The following is a 25,513-nucleotide window of genomic DNA, read 5'->3' on the forward strand; positions in this document are numbered from 1 at the left end:
TATGTTTTTAATTAAGGTGGCTGGATACAAAATTATTTAAGTGGTAATAATTGTTATTGTGGTTGTTAGGAAGAATTCCTCAACAAAAAATGCAACAACTTGTGGAGGGGCAGATTTGGACATATCATCATCGTTCTAAAGATGATTCTACATCCCGATTCACAATTTATAAAATTGACCAGATGGGTGATCATGATGTAGTGCATATCAAAATTTCTGGTGTTCGATTTGCTGGAAAAAAGATGCAAATACAACACATGCCTTTTACGAGAGAATCTATAGAGCAGAGTGTTATAGAATTGGTTGGAAATATTGATGACTTGAAGGATGAACATTTTACAGATGGATATGAAAATTGGAAGAAGGAAAGTTTGGAAGGAAGAGCAGGTGCTTGGACTATGAATGTGGATAAAGCAATTGATTTATTGGAGAAGGCTACTACGGGAGCTGATGAATAATTAGATTAGCCTTTGTCAAGCCTCTATTGTAAATATAATTAAAAAATTAAATTATTATTAAATTTGGAAAAATTGGAATTTATTTTACAACCAAGTATTTAATCTCTTTTGGAAGAGTAAAGTTTGAAACACCAGTATTAATTGCTCGGATAGATGTGATTTTTGGACAATTTTTGGAAATGCTTAATATGCTATTATTTGTGATTGGATTTTCACTTAAATCAATCGTCTCCAATAGTGGTAGCTCTTTAGAAATTGCTTCAACAAATTTGTCATTAATATCTTGATTGATAAGTGTGAGAGTTTTCAAATTTTTGAGTTGGGATAAACGTTCAACACTGAAAATTGGAGTTCTGAAAATATTCAAATCCACCAAATCACACATGACATCTGTGGACACTTCATGAACTGCTTCATAAGTCCCAAGTTTAAGCTTTTTCAAGGAGGCTATAGTGAGAAGCTCACTAAAACTGTCACCTATTCCGCATGAGGTGATTTCTGCTGTTTTAATAGGCATTCCTGCAAGATATTTAAGCATTCCTGGCTTGATTTTTTCATGATCCAAGCTAATTGTACTCAACTTTGAACAGGAACTCAAATTTTCAAAGAATTCTCTTTGAGTATCGTCTGGAGGGCTATCGTAAAGTGTTGTATATCCATGAAGGGAGCCACCATTTTCTCCTTTAAGTATTGATTTGACAGTTCTAATATTTGGCCAATTTTTAAGAGCTTTTGAAAAGCGGAAAATTGAGGTGACACTTGTTTGAATATCTAAAGTGGTTAATAAAGAAGAATTAGCAGAAAATTCTGTAAAGTCTTCATCTTTTCCTGCACTGTGACCTCTCCATCTGAATATTCTCAACTTTGGAAATTTAAGTTTACAGAATCTGTTCATTTCACACATATCACTTGAAGGAACTTGAAGGATTGTAACATCTTCCAAATAAGGTGCCATCACTTCCAAGGTTGAAACCAAAACTTCTGAAGGTAATTGTCTTACATTAAGACTTGTGATGTTTTGTACAGGTAATAGTTTAAGAGTTTTCTTTGTTTGGGTCAATGCTTGTTGGGAATCTGTGACAGTGGTATCATGTAATAATTTAACATATGGGACCTTCATTGCAATCTTTGCACCATTGGCTGCCAAGCATTGAGTCATCCTCAAAAGTTCAGATCTATGATACATTTTAGAACCATCCAACTCCAATCTTCTAAAGAGAAACTTTGGAGAGTCTCCCTGTCCAGATCTTGTAAATTTACCAAAATACAATTGATTAAACTTTCTAACATTGGAACCACATGATTGATCGAATAATCCTCCATAATAGTCCAAAATAATGAGCAACACTTCACTAGGAAGTTTACAAACAAGTCTGTTCAATTCATCTTCCAATTGTTGAGCTTTAGGAAGTGGTGTTTTTGGTTTCACTGGAACATTGGCAGGTTGTTGCTTACTAACAGGTGGAGCCTTTGTTGTTGATGAGGATGTGGTTGTACTACCAGTTTTGGTCCTTAATGCTGAAGATGTTTTTGATATGAATGTTGCCTTTGGTGATGAAGATAGACTTGATGGTTTGGAACTTGATGAAACCTTACTAGTAGTAGTTGTCGCCACAGGTTTGGTTGCACTTGGTAAAGATGATGATGTCTTGCCGGCATTACTTGTTATCTTTGTTACATTACAGCTTGAAGTTGTTGTTGTTGTGGTTACTGCCTTTGGAGTAGGACTGTTTGACAATGATCTATTATTACTCGTTCCCGAAGAGAATGTCTTTGTACTTGAAGTGGTTGTTGTTGTGCTGCTGCTAGAAGTTTTGCTTGTTGTTGTTTTTGAGGGAATCTTTGAGGGGGTAGTTGTTGAGGGAGTGGATTTGGTGAGGGCCATTTTTTTTAAAGTTTCACCTCTCTGACCCCACCAAAAGAAATCTTATAGAGTTAGAAGTTGACCCGCCTTAATAATTACTATTGATGTTTCACAGTGCGAGCTTTTCTATAAAAATGGTAAAGAGTTAATTTCAATTATTCCATTCGAAATGTCCAAAGAGTACTCTTTCGCCATTGATTGAGTCCACGATTTGTTGCCAAACTGGTTTGGAATTGTGAGGGCTGGTCTGAGGATGAAAGTGAGTATCTAATTGGAAAATGTAATAGTAAATACAAATGAAATGAAGTAAAATTCCACCAACTGAAAACAAGTGCCAAATGGCATGTGAGAAGGGAATTATTCCATCACCATTCAAGAAGTAAATTCCACCTGAGAAGAAAAATCCTCCACCAAATAATGCAAAATAAGCTTCCAAAGGGATATGAATAAACATTGAAGAGGGAATGGCTACTAGAGCTACCCAACCCATAATATTAAAAAGAGTACCATTCGAAACGAATGTAATCATTCTTCCTTCAGAAAATGATTTAGTAAGCCCACAAAATGCCAAACACCAAACAAAAATTGTTAAAAACTTTCCATACATATTCTCATTTCCCAATTCCAAAATCATCAAGAATGGTGTGTAAGTGGCTGCTATAAAGATATAAATTGTTGCATAATCTACAATTCTGAACCAGTATGTTTTGTGTGAAAACTTTCCAAACACCAAACACATGACATGATACAAAGTTGACACGAAAAACAATGTAAACAGTGTCATGCAGTAGAGTATGGATGAAATTCGTTCCTCAATACTATTCACCACATGTTCATTTGTTAAGAATAAATAAACAAAAATGAATAATGGAATACCATGAGTGAGAATGTTTGCCGTTTCCTCAATTTTTGATGGTTCATAATCTTCCACATTCAAACTATCAGGAAATTCATTCATGAATATTTTACACATCGGGCAACAAGTCACTGGTTTTTGTTTGTAAATAATTTCATCCACCAATTTGAACTGTTTCTTTTCTGATGCTGTTTCATGATTATTTTCTGTATTTTCGTCATGATGACAACCACTGTGATGATGACAAGGGGAAGGGTCACCCTTTTTTCGTTCTCTCATTTTTTTATTAGATTATAATTAATAAATTAAATATATTGAATTTATTTGAATATTACATAATTTTTCAAAGAATACCTAGAGTCAACCCTATTTTCTCTTTGGTGGTTGAGATGCTAAAATCTTTTCAACAGTAAAATCAATTTCCCATCTTTCTAACATTCTTTCAATAGCAACGAGTGGTACACCATGCTTATTTCTCTTTGCTAATTCTTGTGCATTCTTAGCCCAAGGAGTAGTTGGTTCTGTAATTTCTACCACATAAGAATTGGCCTTTGCAGCTACAACATATGGTTTAGCTTCCCACTTTTGTGTATTGGTATTATCGATTATTATAGGAGTGGTTCCATTCTTCATGGCATCGGAAGCTCTTTTCTGATTCCATTGATGGGCCTTTCCAAGTTGTGTAGCATCAAAATTATAATTTCCAGTCTGTGGATCCACAAAATAATCATCAGTGGAAAAGATATGATCTTTATATCCTGTTGTATAATCAATTCCGTGATTTTTCATAATTTCTGATGCAAGAGTACTCTTTCCACTTCCAGAAATTCCTCTCAACAAGATCATTGTTTTACCATTAGATGATGATGAATTAGTTGCTGACATTTTTTTTGATTTTGTTTGATGTTGAAATTTGTGTAAAAATAGATTTTTATAAATTTTGTTGAATTGCATACTTCAATATTGTAAACTGGTTCAACAATTTATTTCAGTTTATTTTGAAGATGAAGCATTAATGATTTTGGTGGAAGTGAATCATACTGTACCCTTGATTATTGGATTGATTATGATATGGTTCAAACGACTTGTTTGAAGAATGAAGATAAATCAAAATGTGAAAAACAAGTTAATTGGCGATTTGGTTGGTGGTATTTTCAATACCTGATCAACTCTCCGAATGAGCAGGTAGGTTCATATTAAATTTTTGTTACTTTACTTATTTTACAAAATACTAATTTTATCAATTTCACAAACATGGAAAGAGTTCATCGAACGAAATTAGCGTTAAAAATCCTTCAGAAAAAAATGGCTCAATACCACCAACCGACCTTGAAGAGTTTCAATAAGAAAATTTCTTTCGAAAATATTGATAATATTAAATTACATATTGCTAGTAGTCCATTCACAGTTTCACCTGGCGATGAGGAGAAACACAACTTGGTTCCAATCTTTCAGTCAGTAATTTCATCCTTCCTATTTTCCATTTGTTGCTTATTTGCTCATCTTTCCCCTGGTAATTTCTTTGATGAAACTGAAACTCTAATGAATGCTCTTTGTTCAGTGTTTGTGTTGAGTTTCGGATTCTGTATGTACGTTATGATCAATGCATCGTGTCTTCAGATGGTAAGGGATGGATTTGTTAGTCTTCCACTAGTTAGCATTCATCCAAAGGCTAATCAATTACTCATTTGGTTATCTAGAATTTTCAAAGTGTTTTTGGGATTGATTGTTTTGTTCAATGAGATTAAGAAGGTGTTCAACATTGAGGGAATAGTGCTTGAGATGGAGTTACTCTCCTATATCATTCTATTGAGTCACATGTTTTGTGCCTTATTATTATTGAATATATATTTTTGTTTCTCTATTCAATCAAGAGAAAGAAACTACTCTTCCGAAAGTTGTGTTTAATAATAATAAAGAAAATTTGATCCTTATTATCGATAATTATTATTCATTCCTTTCATTATATGAATCAATAACATATTGAGAAGAGTTTCATTGAGCCTTGCAAATAGTAAAAAATGGCTCAATACTACTACAAGTCTAAGGATGGTAATGATCACAACGAATTACTTGTTTCATTAGAGGAGAAACAGAAAGTTAATCCATTCTTTGAAATCATTCGTGAGAGTTTATTATACTTTATATTCTCAGTGAGTTGCATGTTTGTTCTACTTTCCTCAAGTGAATTCTTCAGTGGCTCAAAGTATTTTTATGCTCCTTATTCTAATTTATTATTCTCTTTAATAATGATGATTATCGGGCTTGGCATATATGAAACTCTCAAATTTAGTTGTTTGTTCATCCTTTCGCAAGAGTACATCTTCTTCTCCAATAATTCAGTTGATTTTCCATCCTCCTGCTTTGCAATATTTTCCATCTCAAGCTATTTCAAAGTAATCGTTGGTTTTGCTGTTCTATTTGGAGAAATCAAGAAGGCTTTCGAAATTAATGAACTTGCATTATTCTTTAAGATTTGTGACAATATCGTTCTGTGGAATCATGTAGCATGTACACTTGTTCTATTGGAATTATTTCTAATTTTCAAATTCAAAAAGTCAAAATTCCTCCCATCACATGATTTAGTTTGAGTAAGATTCATAGTTGCTTGCATTATCAAATGGCAATAAATCCTCTATAGGTATGAAGTTAAGAACTTCTTTATTTTCTCAAAGTTACAACATTTCCAGTGCAAACGAATTGAATTTGACCATTTTGTGGTTGATATTCTGTTTCAATTCTGGCATGGATCTTACTCAACCATTCCTTCTCCAAAATGGGATCTATTTGTGGTCCGAATTTTCTCTTCACCATTTCTGAGAATTGAGTGCTTGATTTCACTATTTCCATCATAACTTCGAGTGGACACTCAAATTCTTTGGTTACCTGTTCAATATCTATGTGAGAAAAACCAGCTTCCTTGCACAAGGTTTCGAAATGTTGTGGATCCTTGAGTGAAAACATGGCTCCTTGTGGTCCTCTTTCTAAATCAAGAGTATCATATGCAGCATTTAATGGAATTCTCAAGGGGAATGCCTCTGTCCATGAGTTTACCAAGGCAATACCTTGTTGTTGCATTACTCTGTGAATTTCCTTCAACCCTCTTAATATATCCTTGTATAACATAATTCCCATATTGGAATAGACAACGTCAAATGAATTGTCTTCATATTTCAAATCTTGTCCATCCATGATATGAAATTTCAAGGAAGAAACATTTGAAGATGTGTTAGAAATCTTGGAATTTGCTCCTTGAATGTAATCTTCTGAAATATCAATACCATCAATACTCAACTTGAAATCCGTTCCGTTTAAAATAGTCTCATTCTCAAACTTGAAAGGCAACAATCCAGTTCCAGTTCCAATATCCAAAATCCTAACATTTCTGTCCTTTGTTGAGTTGAAATAAAGAGTGGTGGATCGTTGAATAAGATCATCTGCAAAGAATTCTTGCACAACTCTGGTGAGTTCCATAAACTTGATTTTTTGATTCATATCTAATAGCTTGTTTTTTATGAGTGTGTGATTCAGTTAACTGGTGAATTTATTTTCTTCTCAAATGAGGACATGCTCTTAAATATTGCCCTGTCCTTTGTTGCGTGTGGACTTTTTCAAGATTATATTGAGCTTTACCGCTTTTCATAACCAACATGAATGCATGTTAAGGGTCAGTATAATAAATATTCATCCAAATTCATGTATTGAGAACGGGCTTATTAAATGCATTATTTTTTACAATAAATAATCTCAATAATTCAATCAAAATTAATTGTAAGTGCCAAATTTGGTAATTATTTTAAAGCCTGTTAAATTTCAATTCCCCTCCTTGAAGCTCCACTCGAATAATTCTCCAACGACACAAAACTTACTCAAAAAACATTGCAAAAAACATCTACCCCATTCCTCTATTAATTACATCCAATATCTTTCCACTTTTTCAAACAATTATCTATTGGTTGTTGTTTTTTCTCCTTTTAAAGACTCACTATTTCCTTGTTGTGTTCGGACGAATTAGCCCGATTGTTTTTTCTCAAACTCTAAAAAAATGCTCAAACAAAACCTGAGACATGTATTATCGCCATCATCGAGGAAGACATTGATTCAAAAGATCAATTGTTCTTCTTCAAGTAGTAGACCATCGGCTATGATGGTTGTTTTCAACAGCAAGAATCAAGAAATTGTCTCTACAAGAAATTTCTCATCATCTAGTATTCAAAATTTGCTCAATGTTAGCAAGAGTAGAAAGGATGAAGTTTTTCCAGTATTGAATATGAATAGTAATACCATCAATGTTTATCCATCATCATTAAAGCCTAGCATAACCTCTTCATCATCATATAATTACTCGACCACAGTTTTTAATCATCCAGAAGAACAACAAAAATTTGAAGAAGAAATTCCAGGACGTAAAGCTGTTTTAATATGGCTCGGAACATTGAGTTTCCTTGTTTTTACAATTGTTATTGTTGGTGGTTTAACTAGACTGGAAGAAGGTGGTCTTTCAATGGTTGATTGGTCATTCATGGGTTCACTTCCTCCAATCACACAAAAGGAATGGGAAGAAGAATTTGAAAAGTACAAACAATTCCCTGAATATAAGAAGAAGAATGAAGGAATGACTGTTGAGGAATTTAAATACATCTTTTACTATGAATATTACCATCGTATGCTGGGAAGATTGATTGGTGCTGTTTACACAATTCCAGCTATTGCATTTGCTGCTAAGGGATTTTTCTCTGGTAAGAGAAGAGTCATGTCACCTTGGACAGTTCTTGCTATAGGAAGTGTCATTGGTTTCCAAGGTCTTTTGGGTTGGTATATGGTTAAGAGTGGTCTCGATGAAAATCATGAACTCATGAAGAAGTATAATAGCATTCCTCGTGTATCTCAATATCGTTTGGCTTCTCACTTGTGTACTGCCTTTGTAATTTATGCCATGACTTTGTGGAAGAGTTTCGATTTGGCTACCAAGAATAAGACTGTTGAAACCTTTGCTGGTAGCTCAATTTTCAAGATGGTTGCCCCAATTTTCTTCTCCCTTGTTTTCTTGACTGCTGCTTCTGGTGCTTTTGTTGCTGGTATGGATGCTGGTTTGGTTTACAATGAATTCCCACTCATGGGTGGTGCTGTTGTTCCAAGTGACATCATGGCTATTGAACCATGGTATAAGAATTTCTTTGAAAATGCCACTACTGTCCAATTCCAACACAGATGGTTGGCAACCTTTGTAGCAACAGCTATTGCTGCTTTCTGCTTCTATTTCAAGAAGGGTGACAAGGGTAAACAATTGCCTGCTACTGTTAAGAAGTCACTCAATTATTTGCTTGCTGTTGTTACTGCCCAATACACTCTTGGTATCACTACTTTATTGACCTATGTTCCAACATCAGTTGCCTCAGCTCACCAAGCTGGTTCATTGACTTTGTTCACATTTGCTTTATGGATGGCTCACGTTGCTAAGAGAATTAGATAAATTTTTGAAGACACCACTAATTTTGGAATTTGAATGTTAAATATAGGGTATAGATATTAAATAAACACTAAAACAGATAAATTTTGATACGTTTATGAATGGTGTTCTAATGACAACGATACTATATTTGCAGATATTGTTATCTTAATAAAGATGAATAATATACTAAGATTTAAAAAAACTTGGTGTTGTTTGTTTACAATATTGATAGATTGATAACAATTTGAAATCAACTAAAAAACTCATTCCTATCCTGATTCTCAATATCTTTTGATTGCAGACAGAAAAAAAATGCAAGAAAATACTTTCACTGAATACACTTGTAGAAGAGCCGTCATTGGTGATGCACCATCAATTACCGATTTTAACATTAGAATGGCACTTGAAACGGAAGGAATTAACTTAACACCATCAATTGTAAAACGTGGAGTGGAAACAGTTTTTGAAAGGGAAGAAAAAGGAAGATATTATGTTGCAACCATTTCGGAAGGAGATAATGAAAAAGTTATTGGATCATGTTTGATAACTATGGAATGGAGTGACTGGAGATGTTGTGATTATTTTTATTTACAAAGTGTTTTTATTGAACCAGAACATAGAAGAAAAGGTGTCTTTAGTCTATTGTATAAATTTGTGGAAAGTGAATGCATCAAGGCAGGCACTGCTTCTCTGAGACTCTACGTTGATAAAGGAAATGAAAAGGCAAAGCAATCCTATCTCAAATTGGGAATGGAAGTGTCACATTATGAAATGTTTGAGAAAAACTTTTATGAAAAGTAGATCCACACTTTGAATACAACTAGTTTTTAATAATAATTTAGAATTTAGGACCTCTGCTTCTGGCTGTATATTTTGAAGGTGGTCTAACTTCCTTACCTAATTTTCTATCACGTTCCTTCTTTTTAATAATGAATTCCTTCAAATTCTTTCTCTTCTTTCCACTTGAAGATGATGCATTCCTCGAATTTTCGTTTTTAACATGTTGTGATACTGGATCTTCTCTTCCTTTTGGAATTTCACTCTTTGGAATATTTGGCATACCGGCAAATAAGACCAAATAGTACTTTCTAATTTTTCTACTATGAGGATAGTCAATAACCAAACCACCACCAAAACCTGCCTTCATGGCCATATTCGTTATCAATTCAGTTTGCTCAGGTGTTTCAGGATAGAATTGGAATACAGCACGAGCTCCCTTCCTCAAACATTTATAAAGTGTTCCAAAGAATTTTTGTAATCTCTTGAGTGGTTCATGTGACTTTCTGTCAGCATTGCAAAGCCACTGTACAGCTGAAATTGAAATGGCACCATCAAAACTACCAAGTCTAAATGGTAAACCATTACCCATATCAGCATGAAGTAAATCCGAACCATTTGCTGATGTAGGATCCTCCACCATGGATTCATTTGCAATATCCAACATATCTCTCGAAATATCAACACCAACCCAAACATTTCCTGCTTCCGATAAACAATTACCGGAAATACCAGAACCACAACCAATATCCAACAAATATTTAGGACATGCATCTTCTGGTAAAGCTAATAATTCAATGGCTCTGTTGGCCATTTCTGTTTGAATTTCCAAAACACGAGTGTTGGTAGCATACTTTTTAGCAGCTACACCACCATAGAACAATTCTGGTGGAGCAGCATGTTCCGGTCTTGTTGATGATGATACGTAAATACTCATTTTTTTCTTTTCAGAAAATATTTGAAGTTTTCAAAGCCTTCGGAGCTGATTGTTTTTATTCAAAGTCGTTGTTATCAACGGTGATGTGATGGCATAGCTTCTATTGATTTTATAATACTATTATTTCTTGTTTGATGAAGTCTTAAATTTTATTAGCAGATTATGTTGCGGTTTAGCCTTCAGCTCTCATTCATCTCAAAGACCAGCTTGAACAGGAAGACAAATAAAAAAAATGAGTTCCCCTAGCGAGATGGATTCATCAATGAATGATGATAAGCCTTCCGAAGCGTAAGTATAAAAAATCAGGATGTATTCATCTAAATAATAATATCTAGTTATGATGAATTGGAGGAAATGAATGATAGGAAGAGATCCTATGACGATAATCAGGAGGGGTACTATCAAGATGAAGGTGAGGAAGAAGACAGTAGTGCTCTCAAGAAGAGAAAAACCTCAGCCTCTAGCGCCTTTTTGTGTGGAAGTAAAACACTTGTCTTGTCAGGATCAACATCTAGCGTTACGGAAAAGTTCCTTGCATCAAAGATGCCTTTCCCTGATGGAGTTTTAAAGTACATCTTTTTGAAGGATGCTGTAGTTATTGAATTTTTGGATACGCACTATGCTCTAATGTTTTTATACCTCTATTATGACACTGGTATCCAATGTGATGATGGATCGGTGCTTTCAGTAGAGTTTAATGATAATCTAGTTGAAGGCATTACCGTATCAATGCCAGGTAATCAATCTAAGAGTTTAGGACAGGTAATTATTTATTATATTTCAAACAACTACAACTATTTATACAATCTGAACATTTCATAATTGTTGTTGAACTCTACAGAGTGGTAAAGTTTTGTTCTGTCTTATCTATGACACTTTCCCAGTCGAAAATTTTGAAAAGCATGGCAAGATTATCAAATTTATCAAACTCCCAGAATTGGACAGAGCAAAGAGAGTTATTATGGAATACGAAACTTTAACTGATTCTAACAATGCCTATGAAAAGTTGAAAAACCATCAATCACTCAAGTTATACAAGTCTAAAATTACCTATCTAGTTAATAATGAAGAGGATGAACGTGCTGTTCAAAAAGTTCCAGATATGTCAAGCAGTGCATCCAATGAGAAGCTTAGCTACGTGATTCAAATCACAGGCTTTACTTCCAACAAGGTAAACTGTGATGTCATGTTCATTCTATTCGGTGTTTATGGAGATGTTATTAGAACTAAGATTGTATTCTCATCACCAAAACATGTTGCATATGTGCAATTTAAGGACATTGATGGTGCCCAAAGAGCTATTAAGTTTTTGGGTAAGAATGGAACACCTTGTCCACTTTACAATGACTTTATTGATATTTGCTATGCTCCATTCCAGGAGATTGATGAATCTGAACCTCTTGAAGAAGGTGATGAAATTAAATCCTACTTGAATTCTCCTCTTCACAGATTTACAAGAGGAAGTGCTACTGGTAGACTTAAGAATATTGAACATGTCTATCCACCAAATAAGGTTCTATGTATCAGTAATATCAACATTAACTCTCAAAACACTACATTGGAATCAGAGTTTTCTAGATATAACCTCAAACCTGAAAATATTAAATTCTTTGGACACAAGCAAAAGTTGAACACCAAGATGGGATTGATTACTTTCCCAACTGTTAATGATGCTGTAACAGCACTTGTGGAATGTCACGATATTAAGATTGATAATTTCCACATTAACATCAACTTTGCTGATCAAAACAATGGAGTTAGAACATTCAATAATAATCAAGGAAATGGTGACATGACTCATCAATTTATGCACAAACCTATGGGTAACTTTGCTTTTAACAACTCTCCTCATATGATGAAGTTCAATCCAACACCTTTCTTTGTTCAAAGAGGAAGAGGTGGAATTAGAGGAGGCTTTAGAGGTAGAGGTAGAGGAAATTATAACAACTATAATAATAGTAGTAACTATCCAAAACAAGTACCTGACAATAACAATACCAGACAATAGTTTAAAATTATACTAAATATCAAGAAAACCTAAAATTATTTATTAAGTTTGAAATAATTTTTTATTCATATTTCTAAATATGCACTAATCAATATTTCTATTTTCGGAAATAAGTTCTTCTCGTAAAAAACTAAATAGTATTGAAATATTATAGCGTTCATGTCTAATTCGATTATCATTTCTATTGTTTTTTATTCTTGTAGTGATAGTACAGAAAATACGAGTCTTCCATAATATCCGTTATTCTTCTCATTAAACCTCTACATGGAGCTTTTGGCTGTTCTAATTCAGTTAAACCAAATGATGGCAAATTTTGAAAATTACACAGAGAGAATTGTTCCCACAGTTCAAAGGCCTTTGGTCTTTTATAATTAGGGTCTATGAATTGATATTTATTCTTATCAGCTGCATATATTTTAAATTTAGTATAACTTTCGGAATCTGTTAAGTCGTGAAGAAGAGTATCCTGTTGTTGCGGTGATGATGAATTATTTGGACTAGTTTTTTCCGTGTTATTGTTGTTGCTGTTTGGTTCCATTTTTTTGATTGAAGCAAACACAGTGTTTGCTCTAGGCAAATTGATTGTCAGAAAGCAATCAATATAATAAATTCGAGTTTTTACATTTGTTTTAAAAGAACAACAAATGATATTACATTTATTCATAATATGTAGAAGTAATGTTCTACCATCTTTTTAAAAACAAAACCGTGCTTACAGTTTAAAAAAATGCATCAACACCTGGGTGATTCAAATGATATTCATATTAAGGGAGTTTTATCTTTTGAGGAAGTTAAAAGGATGAGAAATTCCATCAAAAGCACCCTTCTCACAAAGAATACATCCTTTTATTATGGAGAACCTGATACGACATCTTCATCTTTTAATGAAAAGAAGGAGGTTGAATCACCCTTTCAAGCCTCTGAACGACTTCAACAACACATTCCAAATTGGATAAAGGAATCAAAGGAGAAAATAACAAAAGCAGGATTGTGGACTGATTTAAAGGAAGATATCCGAACAAGAGTACAATTAGCAACACAAGAACAAATTGAAATCAGAAGAGAGATCTCCGATAAGATGTTAACAAATGGAGGTGTTGTTCAAATGACTTATAGTCAGAGAAGAAGAGTGAAAGATCTAATGGGAAAATGTATAACAGGTGATCAAAAGTATGATAGACTTGTTGAGGAAGCAGAAGAAATGATGAAGGATAACACTGCCATTCCCTTACAAGAGGTTGAGAGGAAAGATGAAAATGTAAAGAAAGAACCAGAGGAAGTGATTTCTAAAATGTTATCGAATTATCCTTGGTCTTTTATGCGAAATAATTTATCAGGATGTTTGTTGCACTCCTTTCCAAGACTTGTAAGAAGACAATTGTGGCACTCGGCTTTCAGAGATGAAGCAATAGGATCAGAGATTGAAAGATACAAACAAAAAAAGAAGGAAAAGGAACCTCTACCAAAGGATTACTATCCTATCATTGATAAGGTCATCCAAAACAAAATTGAGCAACAACCATTTATTAAGGATTATTCTAACGGAAAATTATGTAAAGAGGTTTTCAAACCAGTGTTGGAATTATTGCTTTTTAGAACGGAAGCTCCTGTAATGGATAACTTGTCTCAAGTTTCAGATCTTATTAATGTAAATGGACCTTTGAATGATAGCACAATCAAACAATTTGTGCTGAAAACTGTTGAAAGATATTCTAATTATTTAGCTTCCATTTTCTGCTTAATGGCTACTCTGTATGGATGGGAAAATGTTGTTGAAAAATATAAGGCCGTAGATGAATTCCATTTCTATTCAGAGAAAATCAGTGGGTTTTTAATATTCCACATTCAGACCTTCCACCAAATCGATCCATTCAAGGATCGTAAATTGTACTATAATATGAACTTGATACCTGAGTCTATTGTAAAGTCATTCGTCCATGCAACAGAACAAAAGGACACAGTTCTACTCAATCATATCAGTTCCATTGAGGATGGTGTAAGATCTTTCCTCAAACCAATCACTAGGTTGTTTGTTTCATTCGTTGAAAACAATGTATCTCTATTCATTATTGAACAATTTTTATTTACAAACTTTAAGCCTGCAGTCATAGGTTCTATGACGTCTGCTATTGCCTTGATTCTCAGACAGCAAATACTTAAATGTGACACTCCACTCGGTTTGCAAATGCTATTAAAACAAAATGTCGCAAGTATAACAGAACCTGACTTGTTGGAAGTATTAGACAATAATTTCAGAAAGTACTTTACTGAAACTCACGGAATAGATATATATCCAAAGGAGTTTGTGGAAATTTCAGGCCTAAAAGGAGAGAAGGCAACTCTTCTGTTCACGCAAGATACCTCATCTCTGGCTCCTCCTGACAAATTGTCAATAATCAAGGCAGCTCTTCAATTGGAAACAGATCAAAGGGATGAGAAAGAAATGCTATTTATTTGGAATTCAATTTGGGAGAAAATTGATGCAGAAACAACATTTTTATTTCCATACAAGGATGTGAATTTTACTCTTGTATTACCTTCCAAAAAATCCAAAATACTTAAGGAAATATCTTTTTATGATGTGCCAGATATGGTAGTACAATACTCCTCTAACAAGTTAATTTATATTGACATGGTAAGGAGAGGATTAGCGGAGGAGTATAAACAAAGATTGGCTCAGTATATTAAGGATTCTTTGGTTTACAAACAGACAGACTTTTCTAAGGAGATGGACGAAAATCCAACTGTTGAAATTGAATACAATTACCTTGACATGCCATTCAAAACAAAGTTTTTGGAAGAAAAGTTAATGACAACAGATAAGGAAGAACTGTATGAAATATTGGATGAGAGATTTAAACAATTAGACTCATTTGTTTGCGGTTTGGAGATCCAAGAAATAGCATCCCAATTGTCAAAGACTTGCGAAGCAAAAATTAGAGCAAAGAGGGAGCACGAATTGAAAGCAAAGGAGCAATTGCTTCAAAAGATTACAACTGATTTGGAAAAGGAAAGTTTTGCAGAGCTGTCGAAGGTGTTGAAAGAAGTCATGTCAGGAGTTAACATTTTCTTCAAAGGAACTGAACAAGAACAAAGCAAAATTGATAAGATTACTGCTGATGAACGAGAAGAGAGATCCTACATTAGAGAAGCTACAGGTAGAATTATTAGCACATACGATTATAATAGGATTCCAAAGAAGAGCAGACAAAAGTATGACAAGATTATTGAAAAGAAGAAGCTAAGCAATCAGAAAAACAAAAAGACAGGCATGTTTTCAAGAACCAACAAGAAATAAACATTCTATTTCAAGATGATGATTATCATAAAATATTATCGTTGATACCTTAGAAACTGTAGCAATTAAAGAAAGTTTACTGACACGGAGGAATTTGTGGAAATAAGCAATCTATTTCGAGAATCATTAAGCAATTCTAGTTGTATTGGCCCAACTTGGAAGAACACCAAGTTCTACGCCCATGGCTGGACTTCCTAATCCCATCATTCCCAAAGTACATGCACAAACGCCAATAATTGACAAAACAGCACCCGATATTACCATATCAATGAAAGTGAAATGTCCATACCCAAAAGCTAAAGAGTTGGCCAATGTTCCAATTGGTGTCATAAAAGCCAATGAAGAGGCAATGGTGGCTGGAGCCATATATAAAAGTGGATTCTCACCAATTCTTACTGACATTGTGGCAAGAAGAGGCATCAAAATTGAAGCTGTTCCTACATTGCTAGAAAATTCTGTCAAAATATTCACAACAAAACAAATCAAAAATACCATTAAATAAGGGTGAATCTTACTGGCCAAATCAAACTTGACTACTACTAGGTCAACAATAAAATCTGAGAATTTACATTGATTGTAAGCTGCTGCCAATGCAAAACCACAACCCAATAGTAAGATAATATCCCATGGCATTTCATTCTTCATTAATTTCCAATCCAAAATTCTTCCAGTAGTTAATTGATTTTCCTTCTTCTTTTTATCATCCACTTCAGAGTTCATTGAAGGCTTATTAAAAGATGGAATAAAGAAGAGCAAAATACCAATCAAAACCGCAACTGTACCATCTGATGGATACTTCATCAGTGCTGATTTTTCCTTCTCATCTCTTCCACTAATCAAATAAATCAAGTTATTCCAACCAACATGATGTGTTCCAAATTGTAAATCTCTAAAAATCCACAACAAACACAAAATCACAAACACAATACATAATACTACTTCCTCAAATTTGATTCTTCCTAACTTTTTGTATTCCTCCCTAAACATGTTTGAATTCTTTGGTTTGATATTGGAGGTGATTTGTTGTGTAATTTGAGTTTCCTCTTCATTGTGTTCCAGTAAATTAGCATCGCTTTGATAGTTGGAAAGAGAGGCCATACTTGGGTTCTCAGCAAGTGAAATCTCCATTGAAGAGTCCTGAATAACTTCCAAATCACTCTTCTGATATATTTTAATTGGTCTCACAAATACAATGGAAAAGTAAACATAGGCCAAAATTAGGAAAATAATTGAAACTGGGAATGCATAAAGGAACCAAGTAAGGAAAGTAACTGGAGATTCTTCAGATGTTTGTAAAAGTGGGAATTTATCATTCAAAACGTGAACCAAAATCAAATTGGTTGGAGTACCAATCAGAGTTGAACATCCCATAATTGATGAAGCATAAGCAATGCAGAGGAAAAGAGATTTGGCAAGTCTCTTGATCTTTTTTGATTCCTTTTCTCGTTCTTCGAGATTTGGATTTTCTTCATTTCTTGCCTTAATTGAAGTTATGACAGCACTGTTATTTAAATCAATCGTTCAAAATGTGTATTTCAATAATTTATACATACCTTGCCATTGGTAATAACATGGCAGTAGTACATGTATTTGAGAGCCACATACTCAAAAATCCAGAAATTAACATGAATCCAAGTAAAATCAAATGACTTCTCATTCCAATAAAACTCAAAATTGCAAGGGAAAATCTTCTATGTAAATTCCACTTCTCCAATGAAATTGTCACCATAAATGATCCAATAAATAAAAATGATAAATCCGAAAAGTATGCCTCAGCAATTATCTTACCAGATGTGACTCCCAATAAAGGAAATAACACAACAGGTAATAAACTAGTAATTGAAATAGGAATTGGCTCAAATAACCAATAAGTTGCCTATTCAATCATTCAATATAAATTCAGGTCAACTAACTTACAATCCAAACAGTAATTGCAGCACATCTATTGATCTGTACAGTAGCTCCCAATGGTGTTAACACATTACACAGGAATGGCAATGCCACAAGTGGACCACTCAATAATTTTATCAGATACCATACAATTACCTTGAGCTTTCTCCACCTCTCGGAATGAAAGAATTTCATATTCGAATGTTTTACCTCTCCTCCTCCTCGACTTCTAACTGATCATCAGCAAACCTCAGAGTAGCAGCCTCCACTTGTTCACTACTATGATTATTCACTTCTAACTCTTCCTCTCTCAAATGTTGATGATGTCCATCATCATCATCATCATGATTATCGGAATGATGAGAACGATGTAGAGACATTTTTTTCGATAATAGAGAATCCTCATCATTCACTTGTTGTTGATATGGGTTTTGAGGTTGTCGATGTTGGGTTGTGGTTGGGTTCATAATTATAGATGAGGAGATGGGATGACTCTGAATAATTCTCGATGTAATGTTGATGTTAATCAATAAAATTGTTGTTCTTGAATTTTTCAAGTTGTGTTGATGCATAATTGAATGCTAAAGATTTTTCTGAGGGCATGGTTACCAATGGCGCCTACTATTAAGGTTGATTAGCAGAACTGAAATATGAACTATTGAAATCAAAGAATGATGGATGATGGTTATGGAATACTTGTTGTGGAATTTTTTTATGTACAATTTTGTTGTTAGAGGTGTTTTTCAAAGGTAAGGTGAGCTGTTGGTAGGAATCGACTATATCTTCTCATTTTCACAACAGAAAAGCCATTCTTTTTGTAAAAGTCAACTGCTGCTGCTTGTAGAGAACTAGTGGAGAGAACAATTGTTTTGTATCCCTTTTCTTTGCTCCATTTCACAAGGTGGTTGAGCATTAGAGAGGCAACACCTTTTCGTTTCATTGAACTGGATACGCTCATTCTTTTCAATTCTACTGTCTCTTCCTGATTGGCTCTCTTTCGAACACCAATGGTTCCAACTATTTCTCCTGTTGATTTTAGTTGAGCCACCCAAAAGTGATTATCTTCATCCCAAATGTAGAACTTTTGAATATTAGACATGTCACTATATTTAAATTGTTGATAAATATAAGATCTGGCAGAATAATCGACATATTTAGACAAGCCACAAAGCAGTAATACAACCATACTTGTGCAGGTAATAAAGGTAGAAATTATAGCATAAATTGTAGAAGACGCTGATAAATTAGTGAATGAGAGAATGATGGAAAGGAGGGATGTTGTATTGCTATTGGTCGTGGAGGATGAATCATCTGGATTAAATAATAATTTAATAATTCCAAATTGAAATATAAACGATGAAATATAGAATAGGGATAGTATTGAAAATACTTGTATAATTCCGAAATGATGAATGAATAAATAGAATGTTTGTAAATAAGTTGGTACTATAGACTTGATTCCTTCCACAAAGATCTTGTTCACTTGCTTTTCGTCAGTCTCGTAATTGTATGATCTTATAATGATTGAATCGTTAGAATTGTGTAATAATATTTCTTCATTACATGTTTTCCTTAAAGAAGGTGTATTTTGATAAACTTGTTTTTCATACTCGCAAGCCTGCTGTTCGTATTGTTGTTGTTGATGATCAACAAGGCTTTGAGCATTATTCTCTATATTTGATCTTTCATTCATTCCTAATATTTCTTCTTGTTTTCTATTGTCATTATTTTGTGGTTCTTGTTGTTGCTGATGATGGTAATTACTAATAGTAGTAGTATTAATATTATTATTATTTGCTGTTGAAGAAGATGTTAATATTATGCCCTCTTTTTCTTGTGCAGGGAGAATCCTTCGAATTGTGTTGTTGTTTTTTCGAGCCTTGTCGAGTATTATTGCTGTTGATGAACCTTCACATGATGATGATCCGAGAAATAAAGGATCAACATCATCATCTGTTGGCTTGTGATGGACTTCTTCTAATTCGCGACTGTGGTAGGAGAGTACGATCACCATTCTTTATTATTATTATCAGTAGTGGTCAATGGAAACTCTTGATGTCCTTCATCTTGTACAATGGCTTCATCAATAACATTTTCATGATGATGATGAGAATAAGTCACTCCCTCCTGATCAAAAGCAGTAGAGCTCGTGGAAAGAACGTGATTATCTCTTGATATTTTGCCAATCATCATGAAGAGGTTTTCTTCTTGATCCAAGTTTAAACTGTCGGAATTGTTCTTCTTCTTACTACTACTAATACTACTACTATTATCACAATCCAATAACATCATAAGAGAAGATAATGGTTGTAACACAACAGATCCCATATTGATTCTATTCTTTTGTTTAAAGAATCAAAATTGAATTCTTATGTGTGTTTTTGAAATGCACAGAGAGAATAGAGAATCAATAGAGATGAGACTTTTCTCGATATTGAGAAGTTGAATTGAGAAATTCCAGATTTTTAGTAAAGACAATATCTATTTTCTCTTCTTCTACTACTATTCTTTCTGAGGTTCTTACTTTTGTGAGAGGATAACAGAGAGGCGTTGTTTTTTCTTTGGAAATGTTATTGCAACTTCAGGAATGATTCTTTTGAAGTTTCGAATAATTTGTTATCACCATGAAATTCGGTTTACAATGTGGATGAGAGTACGTTTATGGTTATTGTCAAAATAGAGTACATCAATGCATAGTAATGGACAGAAAAGAACTCTTTACCAAACTCAAATCAAACAAATCGAAAAAATTCCATAACACAAATTTGTTTTTTAAGAAATCAAAAGAATAAAATTAACAATATAAAATGGATACAGCGAGCGGGGCTTGAACCCGCGACCTTAAGCGTGTTAGGCTTACGATCTAACCAACTGATCTATCGCTGCTTACATTCAACATGAAATTTTTCTTAATATCTATTTACCAAAATTTACACAGCTGCTTTTCCTCGAGCCGTCTTACTGTTTCCATTTAGTGCTCAAGCCATTCACATTAATCCACCCGAGCTTTTTTTCTATGAGCATGTACCAATTCAGTTTCTCCTTTTCACGTTTGATTTAAAACGCACGCAAAGTCCAAAACATGAATTTCAAAACTCAATCATAAAAAATGTCTTCAACTCAAAACACTAAAATTCCAACCTATCGTTTGCTTGGTAACTCTGGTCTCAGAGTATTCCCACTCTGTTTAGGAGCCATGCACTTTGGCTATAATGAAACATTCTCCAATGCATTTGTAAGTTTCAAAACTTTCATTTATATTGGGTTGATCACCATATATTATTAGGGTATTGGCAGTTCCGATGAAGAAAGTGAGAAGATTTTCTTAAAGTACATTCAATTGGGAGGTAATTTCATTGATACGTAAGTAGTAGTTGACCAAAACTATATCTCTAAATGAATTTCAAAGTGCCAATATTTACTCATTAGGTAGCAGTGAAATCTTGATCGGTGAATTGATCAAGAAGCACAACATTGATCGTGATACCTTGGTAATTGCTACAAAATACTCTGGACCAACTCCAGGTGTTACTGGTCCAAATGCTGCAGGAAATAATAAGAAAAATCTGTTCAAAGCTGTTGATGATTCATTGAAGAGATTGCAAACTCATTATATTGATTTATTATATGTCCACTTTTGGGATTTCACTCTTGATGTTACTCAATTGGTTCGTTGGTAAGTAATTTGAGTTTATTCCAATTTCGAATACAATTTCATTAAGGTTGGACGAATTGGTTAAGAGTGGTAAAGTTCTTCATGTTGCCATCAGTGACACCCCAGCATGGATTGTCTCTAGAGCCAATACCTATGCTGAACAAAACGCCCTCACTCCATTCACAGCCTATCAAGGAAGATATTCACTCGTTGATCGTGGCCAAGATCAAGATGTAATTCCAATGAGCAAGGCATTGAATATTGCAACTGTGCCATGGTAAGTGTGTGTGCATTTTCTATATATATATATATATATGGAAATTAATATGTTAATATCATGATGAATATTATGATGAATATAGGGGAATTGTTGGACAAGGTAAATTGACTGGTGTTAGAACTCGTGAATCAGATCAAGATGCCAAGAGAAAATTTGTGGAAATTAGTGAACAAGACGCCAAAGTTCAACAAGTTGTATTTGATATTGCTAAAGAAATTGGTCGTTCTCCAACTCAAGTAGCTATTAATTGGGTTTTGGGAAGAACCACTAGTCCAATTCTTGGTACTAGAACTTTGGAACAATTTGAAGATGCTGTCAAAAGTCTTGAATTTGAATTGAGTCAAGAACAACTTGAAAGATTGAACAAGGCAAGTGAAAATTCACCAGCTGTCATTTTCCCTCACAGTTTTATTGGAAATAGTTTTGATACTAATCGGTGGTTGTTCCTTGGAGGTGATAAGACTTACAATATTACAAATTAAAGTTGAATCTTTGTAAATAAAATATATTGATGAGGAAGAGCCTTCGCCAATATATGATTTGATTTATTTAACAAGTCTATTTATCATGTCAAGTTAAAGATTAAAATATTGATATGCTTGTATTTCTTTATCAATTTGAATTAATTTCAAATCAAATTTCATATTATATTGAAAAACAACATGGAAATATTTGCTTATCAAAGTATGCGGCAGATGCCTTTTTAAACAGTGGTGACGGTTTAATAGATTTTATTAAGGATCATGATGAAGAGTATATAAATGGAAGGGCAAATAGTGACCTCTATTTAATTCAAAAAAAATGGAGCCAGATGATACTCGAACAGAGCAACCAACTAACAAGTTTTTCTATAATGGCGATCCAAATGATGCAGTGACAGACAGGAAAATAATAGACTTTTTGAATAAATTGGTGCTAGACAACAAATGTGTAAACATTACACCATCCGAACTGGATGCTGATTCTATTATTACAGATTTTGATATCGAGTGAATAAACATCATCAATGCTGTTTCACAATATCACACTTTTTTGACCTCGTCTGGATCTTGACATTGAATTATTGGCTTCATTGTCCATACAGAATCAAAGACTGATAGTAGAGATTGTCGCCATATTCGTGGCAGGCTTCTAGTCTAAATTATAATGTTTCAATACAGTGAATAAACAACTTATTCCCTTCTTAATAAAGTTTCAACCTGTAATGAAAGAAATCTTCATCAATTTACTACCTTTATTACTGAGAAGAAAGTTTTCAGCAAAATTCTTCAATATTCACTCTTGGGAGATTTCAGAGAAATTATTGAATGATGGTTGTACCCACAGGTCCACGTTGTTTTCTTATTCAATATTAAGATTTTAAGATAGGAAATGACTACGGCCATATCACGATCCATGCACCTCATCCCGTCCGATTTGAGAAGTTAAGCATCGTCGAGCCACATCAGTACTGAGGTTGGAGACAACTTGGGAACCTGTGGTGCTGTAGTCTTTTACTCTTTTTGTACAGTATCAAGATTAAGTGTTAACTTTGTCAGTTAAATTCCATTAACAATTAATATGTGTGTGATGAATTCACCAATTTATAAACAAATAAATGTTGATTGTTAAAAATTGTCGTGTGTTAAAAGGCATGGGTGGAGTTGCGCCACCAACACTTCAGAGAAATGAGCTGATCGTGATGTTAGAATTACACTACATGCCTCAAATGCAGTGTAATTTTACAAGCATTCTAACCTTCAGATTGTTTTAAATGTTCACTTCATTATGGTATAATTCTTTTTTTAAAAACAGAATTCAGCCAACTCTGAAATGGAAGCTTCAATTAATCGATGCTTTAATTCTCGTTAGTTATGTAACATATGATATTTCATCGTAAATGAACTGTTTAACACTGTTAATATGGATCATTTTAGCACAATGTGGACATTATACTAAGGCCAACTAAGGAATCATTTTATTACGAATGAAATTGGGTGAAAGGGATCTGTGAGAAGAATCTTATTCGAAAGTGATTACTTGGTTTGTATCAATAGAAAATTGCAAATATTTATACAACCAATGACAACAAGAATATTAATTACTTTTCCAGTTGATGATCATAAAAAGGAACAACAAACGTCACTCATCAATTAATAAAATAAATCAAAAAAATTAAAAAAATATTAAAAAAAAATGACAACAAGAATCAACATTCTCCCTGACGAATTACAACTCGCTGCAGGTGTCTTGTCTTTACCAAACATTTTCGAAATCAAGTATTCTGCACCAGTTCGTCTCTACAAAGCAGCCAATAATAATCAATGGTCATATGCCAATTCTTATGGAATTTTGACAGTTACATTGGTTGAAAAACAATCAGTAGTAATGATTCGGTTGGTAGATTTGAAGAGTAAATCAGTTACTATGGAACAAGAATGTTATGAAGGTTTCGACTATCAAACACTTTCTTCCAATTTTCATGCATTCGAATCTGATGATGGTTTTGTTGGATTGTTATTTGCTGAAAGATTTGATGCTGATCAATTTGCCAAGCAAGTTTGTCAACTCATTCGTTTGAAAGCAACTGGTTCTATCAATGGTGGTTCAACTCCAAGTTTGCCTTCAACTAAACCTTCTGTTAATGTGAGAAGTGACAGTTCTGATTCTTCTTCACCAACTGGTAATGCTGGTTCCAGTACTGCACCACCTACTCCAGTGAAGAAGACTAGTCCTCCTCCATCTACTCCTCCACCAGTTGCTAACAAGCCAACTGCTGTCAATACTTCAATTGCTGCCAGTAGCTCAGTACATACTACTAGCACTTCCCATAAGGAACCTGAAAAGAAACACACTTCTAGCAATAGTGGTGGAGGTAGTAGCAGTAGTGGAGGTGGTGGTGGTTTATTCTCCAAGATTTTCGGAACAAAGAATAAGGACCAAATTCCTGACCGTTCACAAATCAAAATTTCTGGACCAAAGGTTGACAAGTTTAAACACGTTTCACACATTGGTTTTGATCCAAAAAGTGGATTTACAGACATCCCTCCGGAGTTAAAAACTATATTTGCGAAGGCGGGCATTTCTGAAGATGAATTGAAAGATAAGAAAACTGCCAAATTTTTAATGAAGACACTTGTCACTGTCACATCAGATGCTCCTCCACCTCCTTCTTTGGATGTTCCAAGTGGAAGACCACAACCTCCACCAACCCCAGGAACTAGATCAACCCCTCCTCCACCTCCTTTCAAGGGAGCTAGCTCAAATGCTCCTTCTAACTCAAGTGCCATTGGAGTTGGTGGTTTTGTTCCTCCTCCACCAACCAATGTTCCTCCTCCACCAGTTGTCGATCTCTCTGTTAAGCCTAGAGTATCTGTTGCAAGTCCAGCAACTGATTCTGATGGTGGTGCCTCAGGTGGAGTTGACATGCTTTCTGAAATTAAAAATAAGAAATTGAGAAATGTAAAGCAAGAAGATTTACCAGAATTCAAGAATATGGCTGAAAGTGATCAAAACAATTTGGCAGCCAAGATTGCAGGTATTATGGAACTTCGTCGTGGTAATATTGAATATTCCAGTGAAGATGAGGAAAGTGATGATGATGATTGGGAATTGTAAATATTTCAAAAACATATATTAATTGCAATAATACAAATCGGTTTATCGTATTTGTGAGCTACATTGTAATTTGTAATAAAATATCACAAAATGGAATTCAAGAAAAGTTTTAATGATTGATTGGCTAACAAATCAGTTAGTTGACAACACAACTTATTTCCCTCAAGTATTTTCGATTAATTTCAAATTGAAAATATTTGGAAATATTTAATGCTTTATGAATATCACCATCTGTTCCATTATAATAGTGTCTCCATAAGGTTCTAATCTTATCCTTACTGAATTATCAAACACTGAATTGAACTCTCTTATATTGAATCACTTCGGCATTGAATCCAATAGTGGGTATCTACTTTCTCATCTAATTGAATCTTGACAGACTTGATGTTTTACCAGCATCCAAACCTAATGAACATGGATTGACCCATTCCCACAAGTTTG

At 34.0% G+C, this 25,513-nt stretch overlaps 15 protein-coding genes and 1 non-coding gene across 16 annotated transcripts; 8 read left to right on the forward strand and 8 right to left on the reverse strand.

Annotated features, from left to right (window-relative positions):
• Nucleotides 1-89: 89 nt before the first annotated feature.
• On the forward strand, nucleotides 90-458 carry NAEGRDRAFT_68869 (uncharacterized protein; the record flags this gene model as incomplete). The annotated part of the gene is made up of 1 exon (XM_002675819.1): nucleotides 90-458. The coding sequence occupies one exon, from the start codon at nucleotides 90-92 to the stop codon at nucleotides 456-458; it is 369 nt and encodes a 122-aa protein (XP_002675865.1).
• A 79-nt stretch (nucleotides 459-537) lies between these two features.
• Nucleotides 538-2,343, reverse strand: NAEGRDRAFT_49938 (uncharacterized protein; the record flags this gene model as incomplete). Its single annotated transcript, XM_002675893.1, has 1 exon — nucleotides 538-2,343. One exon carries the CDS (start codon nucleotides 2,341-2,343, stop codon nucleotides 538-540), a length of 1,806 nt encoding a protein of 601 aa, XP_002675939.1.
• A 1,201-nt stretch (nucleotides 2,344-3,544) lies between these two features.
• On the reverse strand, nucleotides 3,545-4,069 carry NAEGRDRAFT_58356 (uncharacterized protein; the record flags this gene model as incomplete). Its single annotated transcript, XM_002675894.1, has 1 exon — nucleotides 3,545-4,069. The coding sequence occupies exon 1, from the start codon at nucleotides 4,061-4,063 to the stop codon at nucleotides 3,545-3,547; it is 519 nt and encodes a 172-aa protein (XP_002675940.1). The 5' UTR covers nucleotides 4,064-4,069.
• A 414-nt stretch (nucleotides 4,070-4,483) lies between these two features.
• On the forward strand, nucleotides 4,484-5,086 carry NAEGRDRAFT_68872 (uncharacterized protein; the record flags this gene model as incomplete). The annotated part of the gene is made up of 1 exon (XM_002675820.1): nucleotides 4,484-5,086. One exon carries the CDS (start codon nucleotides 4,484-4,486, stop codon nucleotides 5,084-5,086), a length of 603 nt encoding a protein of 200 aa, XP_002675866.1.
• Nucleotides 5,087-5,839: 753 nt separating this feature from the next.
• Nucleotides 5,840-6,673, reverse strand: NAEGRDRAFT_68873 (uncharacterized protein; the record flags this gene model as incomplete). Its single annotated transcript, XM_002675895.1, has 1 exon — nucleotides 5,840-6,673. The coding sequence occupies one exon, from the start codon at nucleotides 6,671-6,673 to the stop codon at nucleotides 5,840-5,842; it is 834 nt and encodes a 277-aa protein (XP_002675941.1).
• A 775-nt stretch (nucleotides 6,674-7,448) lies between these two features.
• NAEGRDRAFT_34541 (uncharacterized protein) lies at nucleotides 7,449-8,651 on the forward strand (the record flags this gene model as incomplete). The annotated part of the gene is made up of 1 exon (XM_002675821.1): nucleotides 7,449-8,651. The coding sequence occupies one exon, from the start codon at nucleotides 7,449-7,451 to the stop codon at nucleotides 8,649-8,651; it is 1,203 nt and encodes a 400-aa protein (XP_002675867.1).
• A 291-nt stretch (nucleotides 8,652-8,942) lies between these two features.
• NAEGRDRAFT_34529 (GCN5-related N-acetyltransferase) lies at nucleotides 8,943-9,431 on the forward strand (the record flags this gene model as incomplete). The annotated part of the gene is made up of 1 exon (XM_002675822.1): nucleotides 8,943-9,431. The coding sequence occupies one exon, from the start codon at nucleotides 8,943-8,945 to the stop codon at nucleotides 9,429-9,431; it is 489 nt and encodes a 162-aa protein (XP_002675868.1).
• Nucleotides 9,432-9,442: 11 nt separating this feature from the next.
• NAEGRDRAFT_58357 (uncharacterized protein) lies at nucleotides 9,443-10,344 on the reverse strand (the record flags this gene model as incomplete). Its single annotated transcript, XM_002675896.1, has 1 exon — nucleotides 9,443-10,344. The coding sequence occupies one exon, from the start codon at nucleotides 10,342-10,344 to the stop codon at nucleotides 9,469-9,471; it is 876 nt and encodes a 291-aa protein (XP_002675942.1). The 3' UTR covers nucleotides 9,443-9,468.
• A 232-nt stretch (nucleotides 10,345-10,576) lies between these two features.
• NAEGRDRAFT_80143 (polypyrimidine tract-binding protein) lies at nucleotides 10,577-12,983 on the forward strand (the record flags this gene model as incomplete). The annotated part of the gene is made up of 3 exons (XM_002675823.1): nucleotides 10,577-10,632; nucleotides 10,680-11,106; nucleotides 11,186-12,983. 3 exons carry the CDS (start codon nucleotides 10,577-10,579, stop codon nucleotides 12,350-12,352), a joined length of 1,650 nt encoding a protein of 549 aa, XP_002675869.1.
• A 96-nt stretch (nucleotides 12,984-13,079) lies between these two features.
• On the forward strand, nucleotides 13,080-15,650 carry NAEGRDRAFT_68879 (uncharacterized protein; the record flags this gene model as incomplete). Its single annotated transcript, XM_002675824.1, has 1 exon — nucleotides 13,080-15,650. The coding sequence occupies one exon, from the start codon at nucleotides 13,080-13,082 to the stop codon at nucleotides 15,648-15,650; it is 2,571 nt and encodes an 856-aa protein (XP_002675870.1).
• A 126-nt stretch (nucleotides 15,651-15,776) lies between these two features.
• On the reverse strand, nucleotides 15,777-17,520 carry NAEGRDRAFT_34482 (uncharacterized protein; the record flags this gene model as incomplete). The annotated part of the gene is made up of 3 exons (XM_002675897.1): nucleotides 15,777-16,646; nucleotides 16,797-17,129; nucleotides 17,200-17,520. Coding segments are annotated over 3 exons (1,524 nt in total), but the record flags the coding sequence as incomplete, so codon positions are not given.
• A 705-nt stretch (nucleotides 17,521-18,225) lies between these two features.
• On the reverse strand, nucleotides 18,226-19,240 carry NAEGRDRAFT_80145 (N-acetyltransferase). Its single transcript, XM_002675898.1, has one exon. The coding sequence runs from the start codon at nucleotides 19,231-19,233 to the stop codon at nucleotides 18,271-18,273; it is 963 nt and encodes a 320-aa protein (XP_002675944.1). The 5' UTR covers nucleotides 19,234-19,240; the 3' UTR covers nucleotides 18,226-18,270.
• Nucleotides 19,241-19,547: 307 nt separating this feature from the next.
• On the reverse strand, nucleotides 19,548-19,868 carry NAEGRDRAFT_68882 (uncharacterized protein; the record flags this gene model as incomplete). Its single annotated transcript, XM_002675899.1, has 1 exon — nucleotides 19,548-19,868. The coding sequence occupies one exon, from the start codon at nucleotides 19,866-19,868 to the stop codon at nucleotides 19,548-19,550; it is 321 nt and encodes a 106-aa protein (XP_002675945.1).
• A 484-nt stretch (nucleotides 19,869-20,352) lies between these two features.
• On the reverse strand, nucleotides 20,353-20,426 carry NAEGRDRAFT_t385. The gene has a single exon. It is a non-coding gene; the product is annotated as a tRNA-Val (tRNA).
• Nucleotides 20,427-20,649: 223 nt separating this feature from the next.
• NAEGRDRAFT_80146 (oxidoreductase) lies at nucleotides 20,650-22,022 on the forward strand (the record flags this gene model as incomplete). Its single annotated transcript, XM_002675825.1, has 5 exons — nucleotides 20,650-20,775; nucleotides 20,827-20,903; nucleotides 20,950-21,216; nucleotides 21,263-21,472; nucleotides 21,558-22,022. 5 exons carry the CDS (start codon nucleotides 20,650-20,652, stop codon nucleotides 21,955-21,957), a joined length of 1,080 nt encoding a protein of 359 aa, XP_002675871.1. The 3' UTR covers nucleotides 21,958-22,022.
• A 1,628-nt stretch (nucleotides 22,023-23,650) lies between these two features.
• Nucleotides 23,651-25,171, forward strand: NAEGRDRAFT_58361 (wiscott-aldrich syndrome protein; the record flags this gene model as incomplete). Its single annotated transcript, XM_002675826.1, has 1 exon — nucleotides 23,651-25,171. The coding sequence occupies one exon, from the start codon at nucleotides 23,651-23,653 to the stop codon at nucleotides 25,070-25,072; it is 1,422 nt and encodes a 473-aa protein (XP_002675872.1). The 3' UTR covers nucleotides 25,073-25,171.
• Nucleotides 25,172-25,513: the final 342 nt, after the last annotated feature.

The sequence above is a fragment of the Naegleria gruberi genome (assembly GCF_000004985.1).
Source record: "Naegleria gruberi genomic scaffold NAEGRscaffold_31, whole genome shotgun sequence".
In the NCBI taxonomy this organism is placed as follows: Eukaryota; Heterolobosea; class Eutetramitea; order Acrasida; family Naegleriidae; genus Naegleria; species Naegleria gruberi.

What these genes read in the sequence shown, in the direction of transcription:
- NAEGRDRAFT_80145 (XM_002675898.1), bottom strand. Translation starts at nt 19,233, where the DNA reads ATGAATGAAAGATCAAATATAGAGAATAATGCTCAAAGCCTTGTTGAT.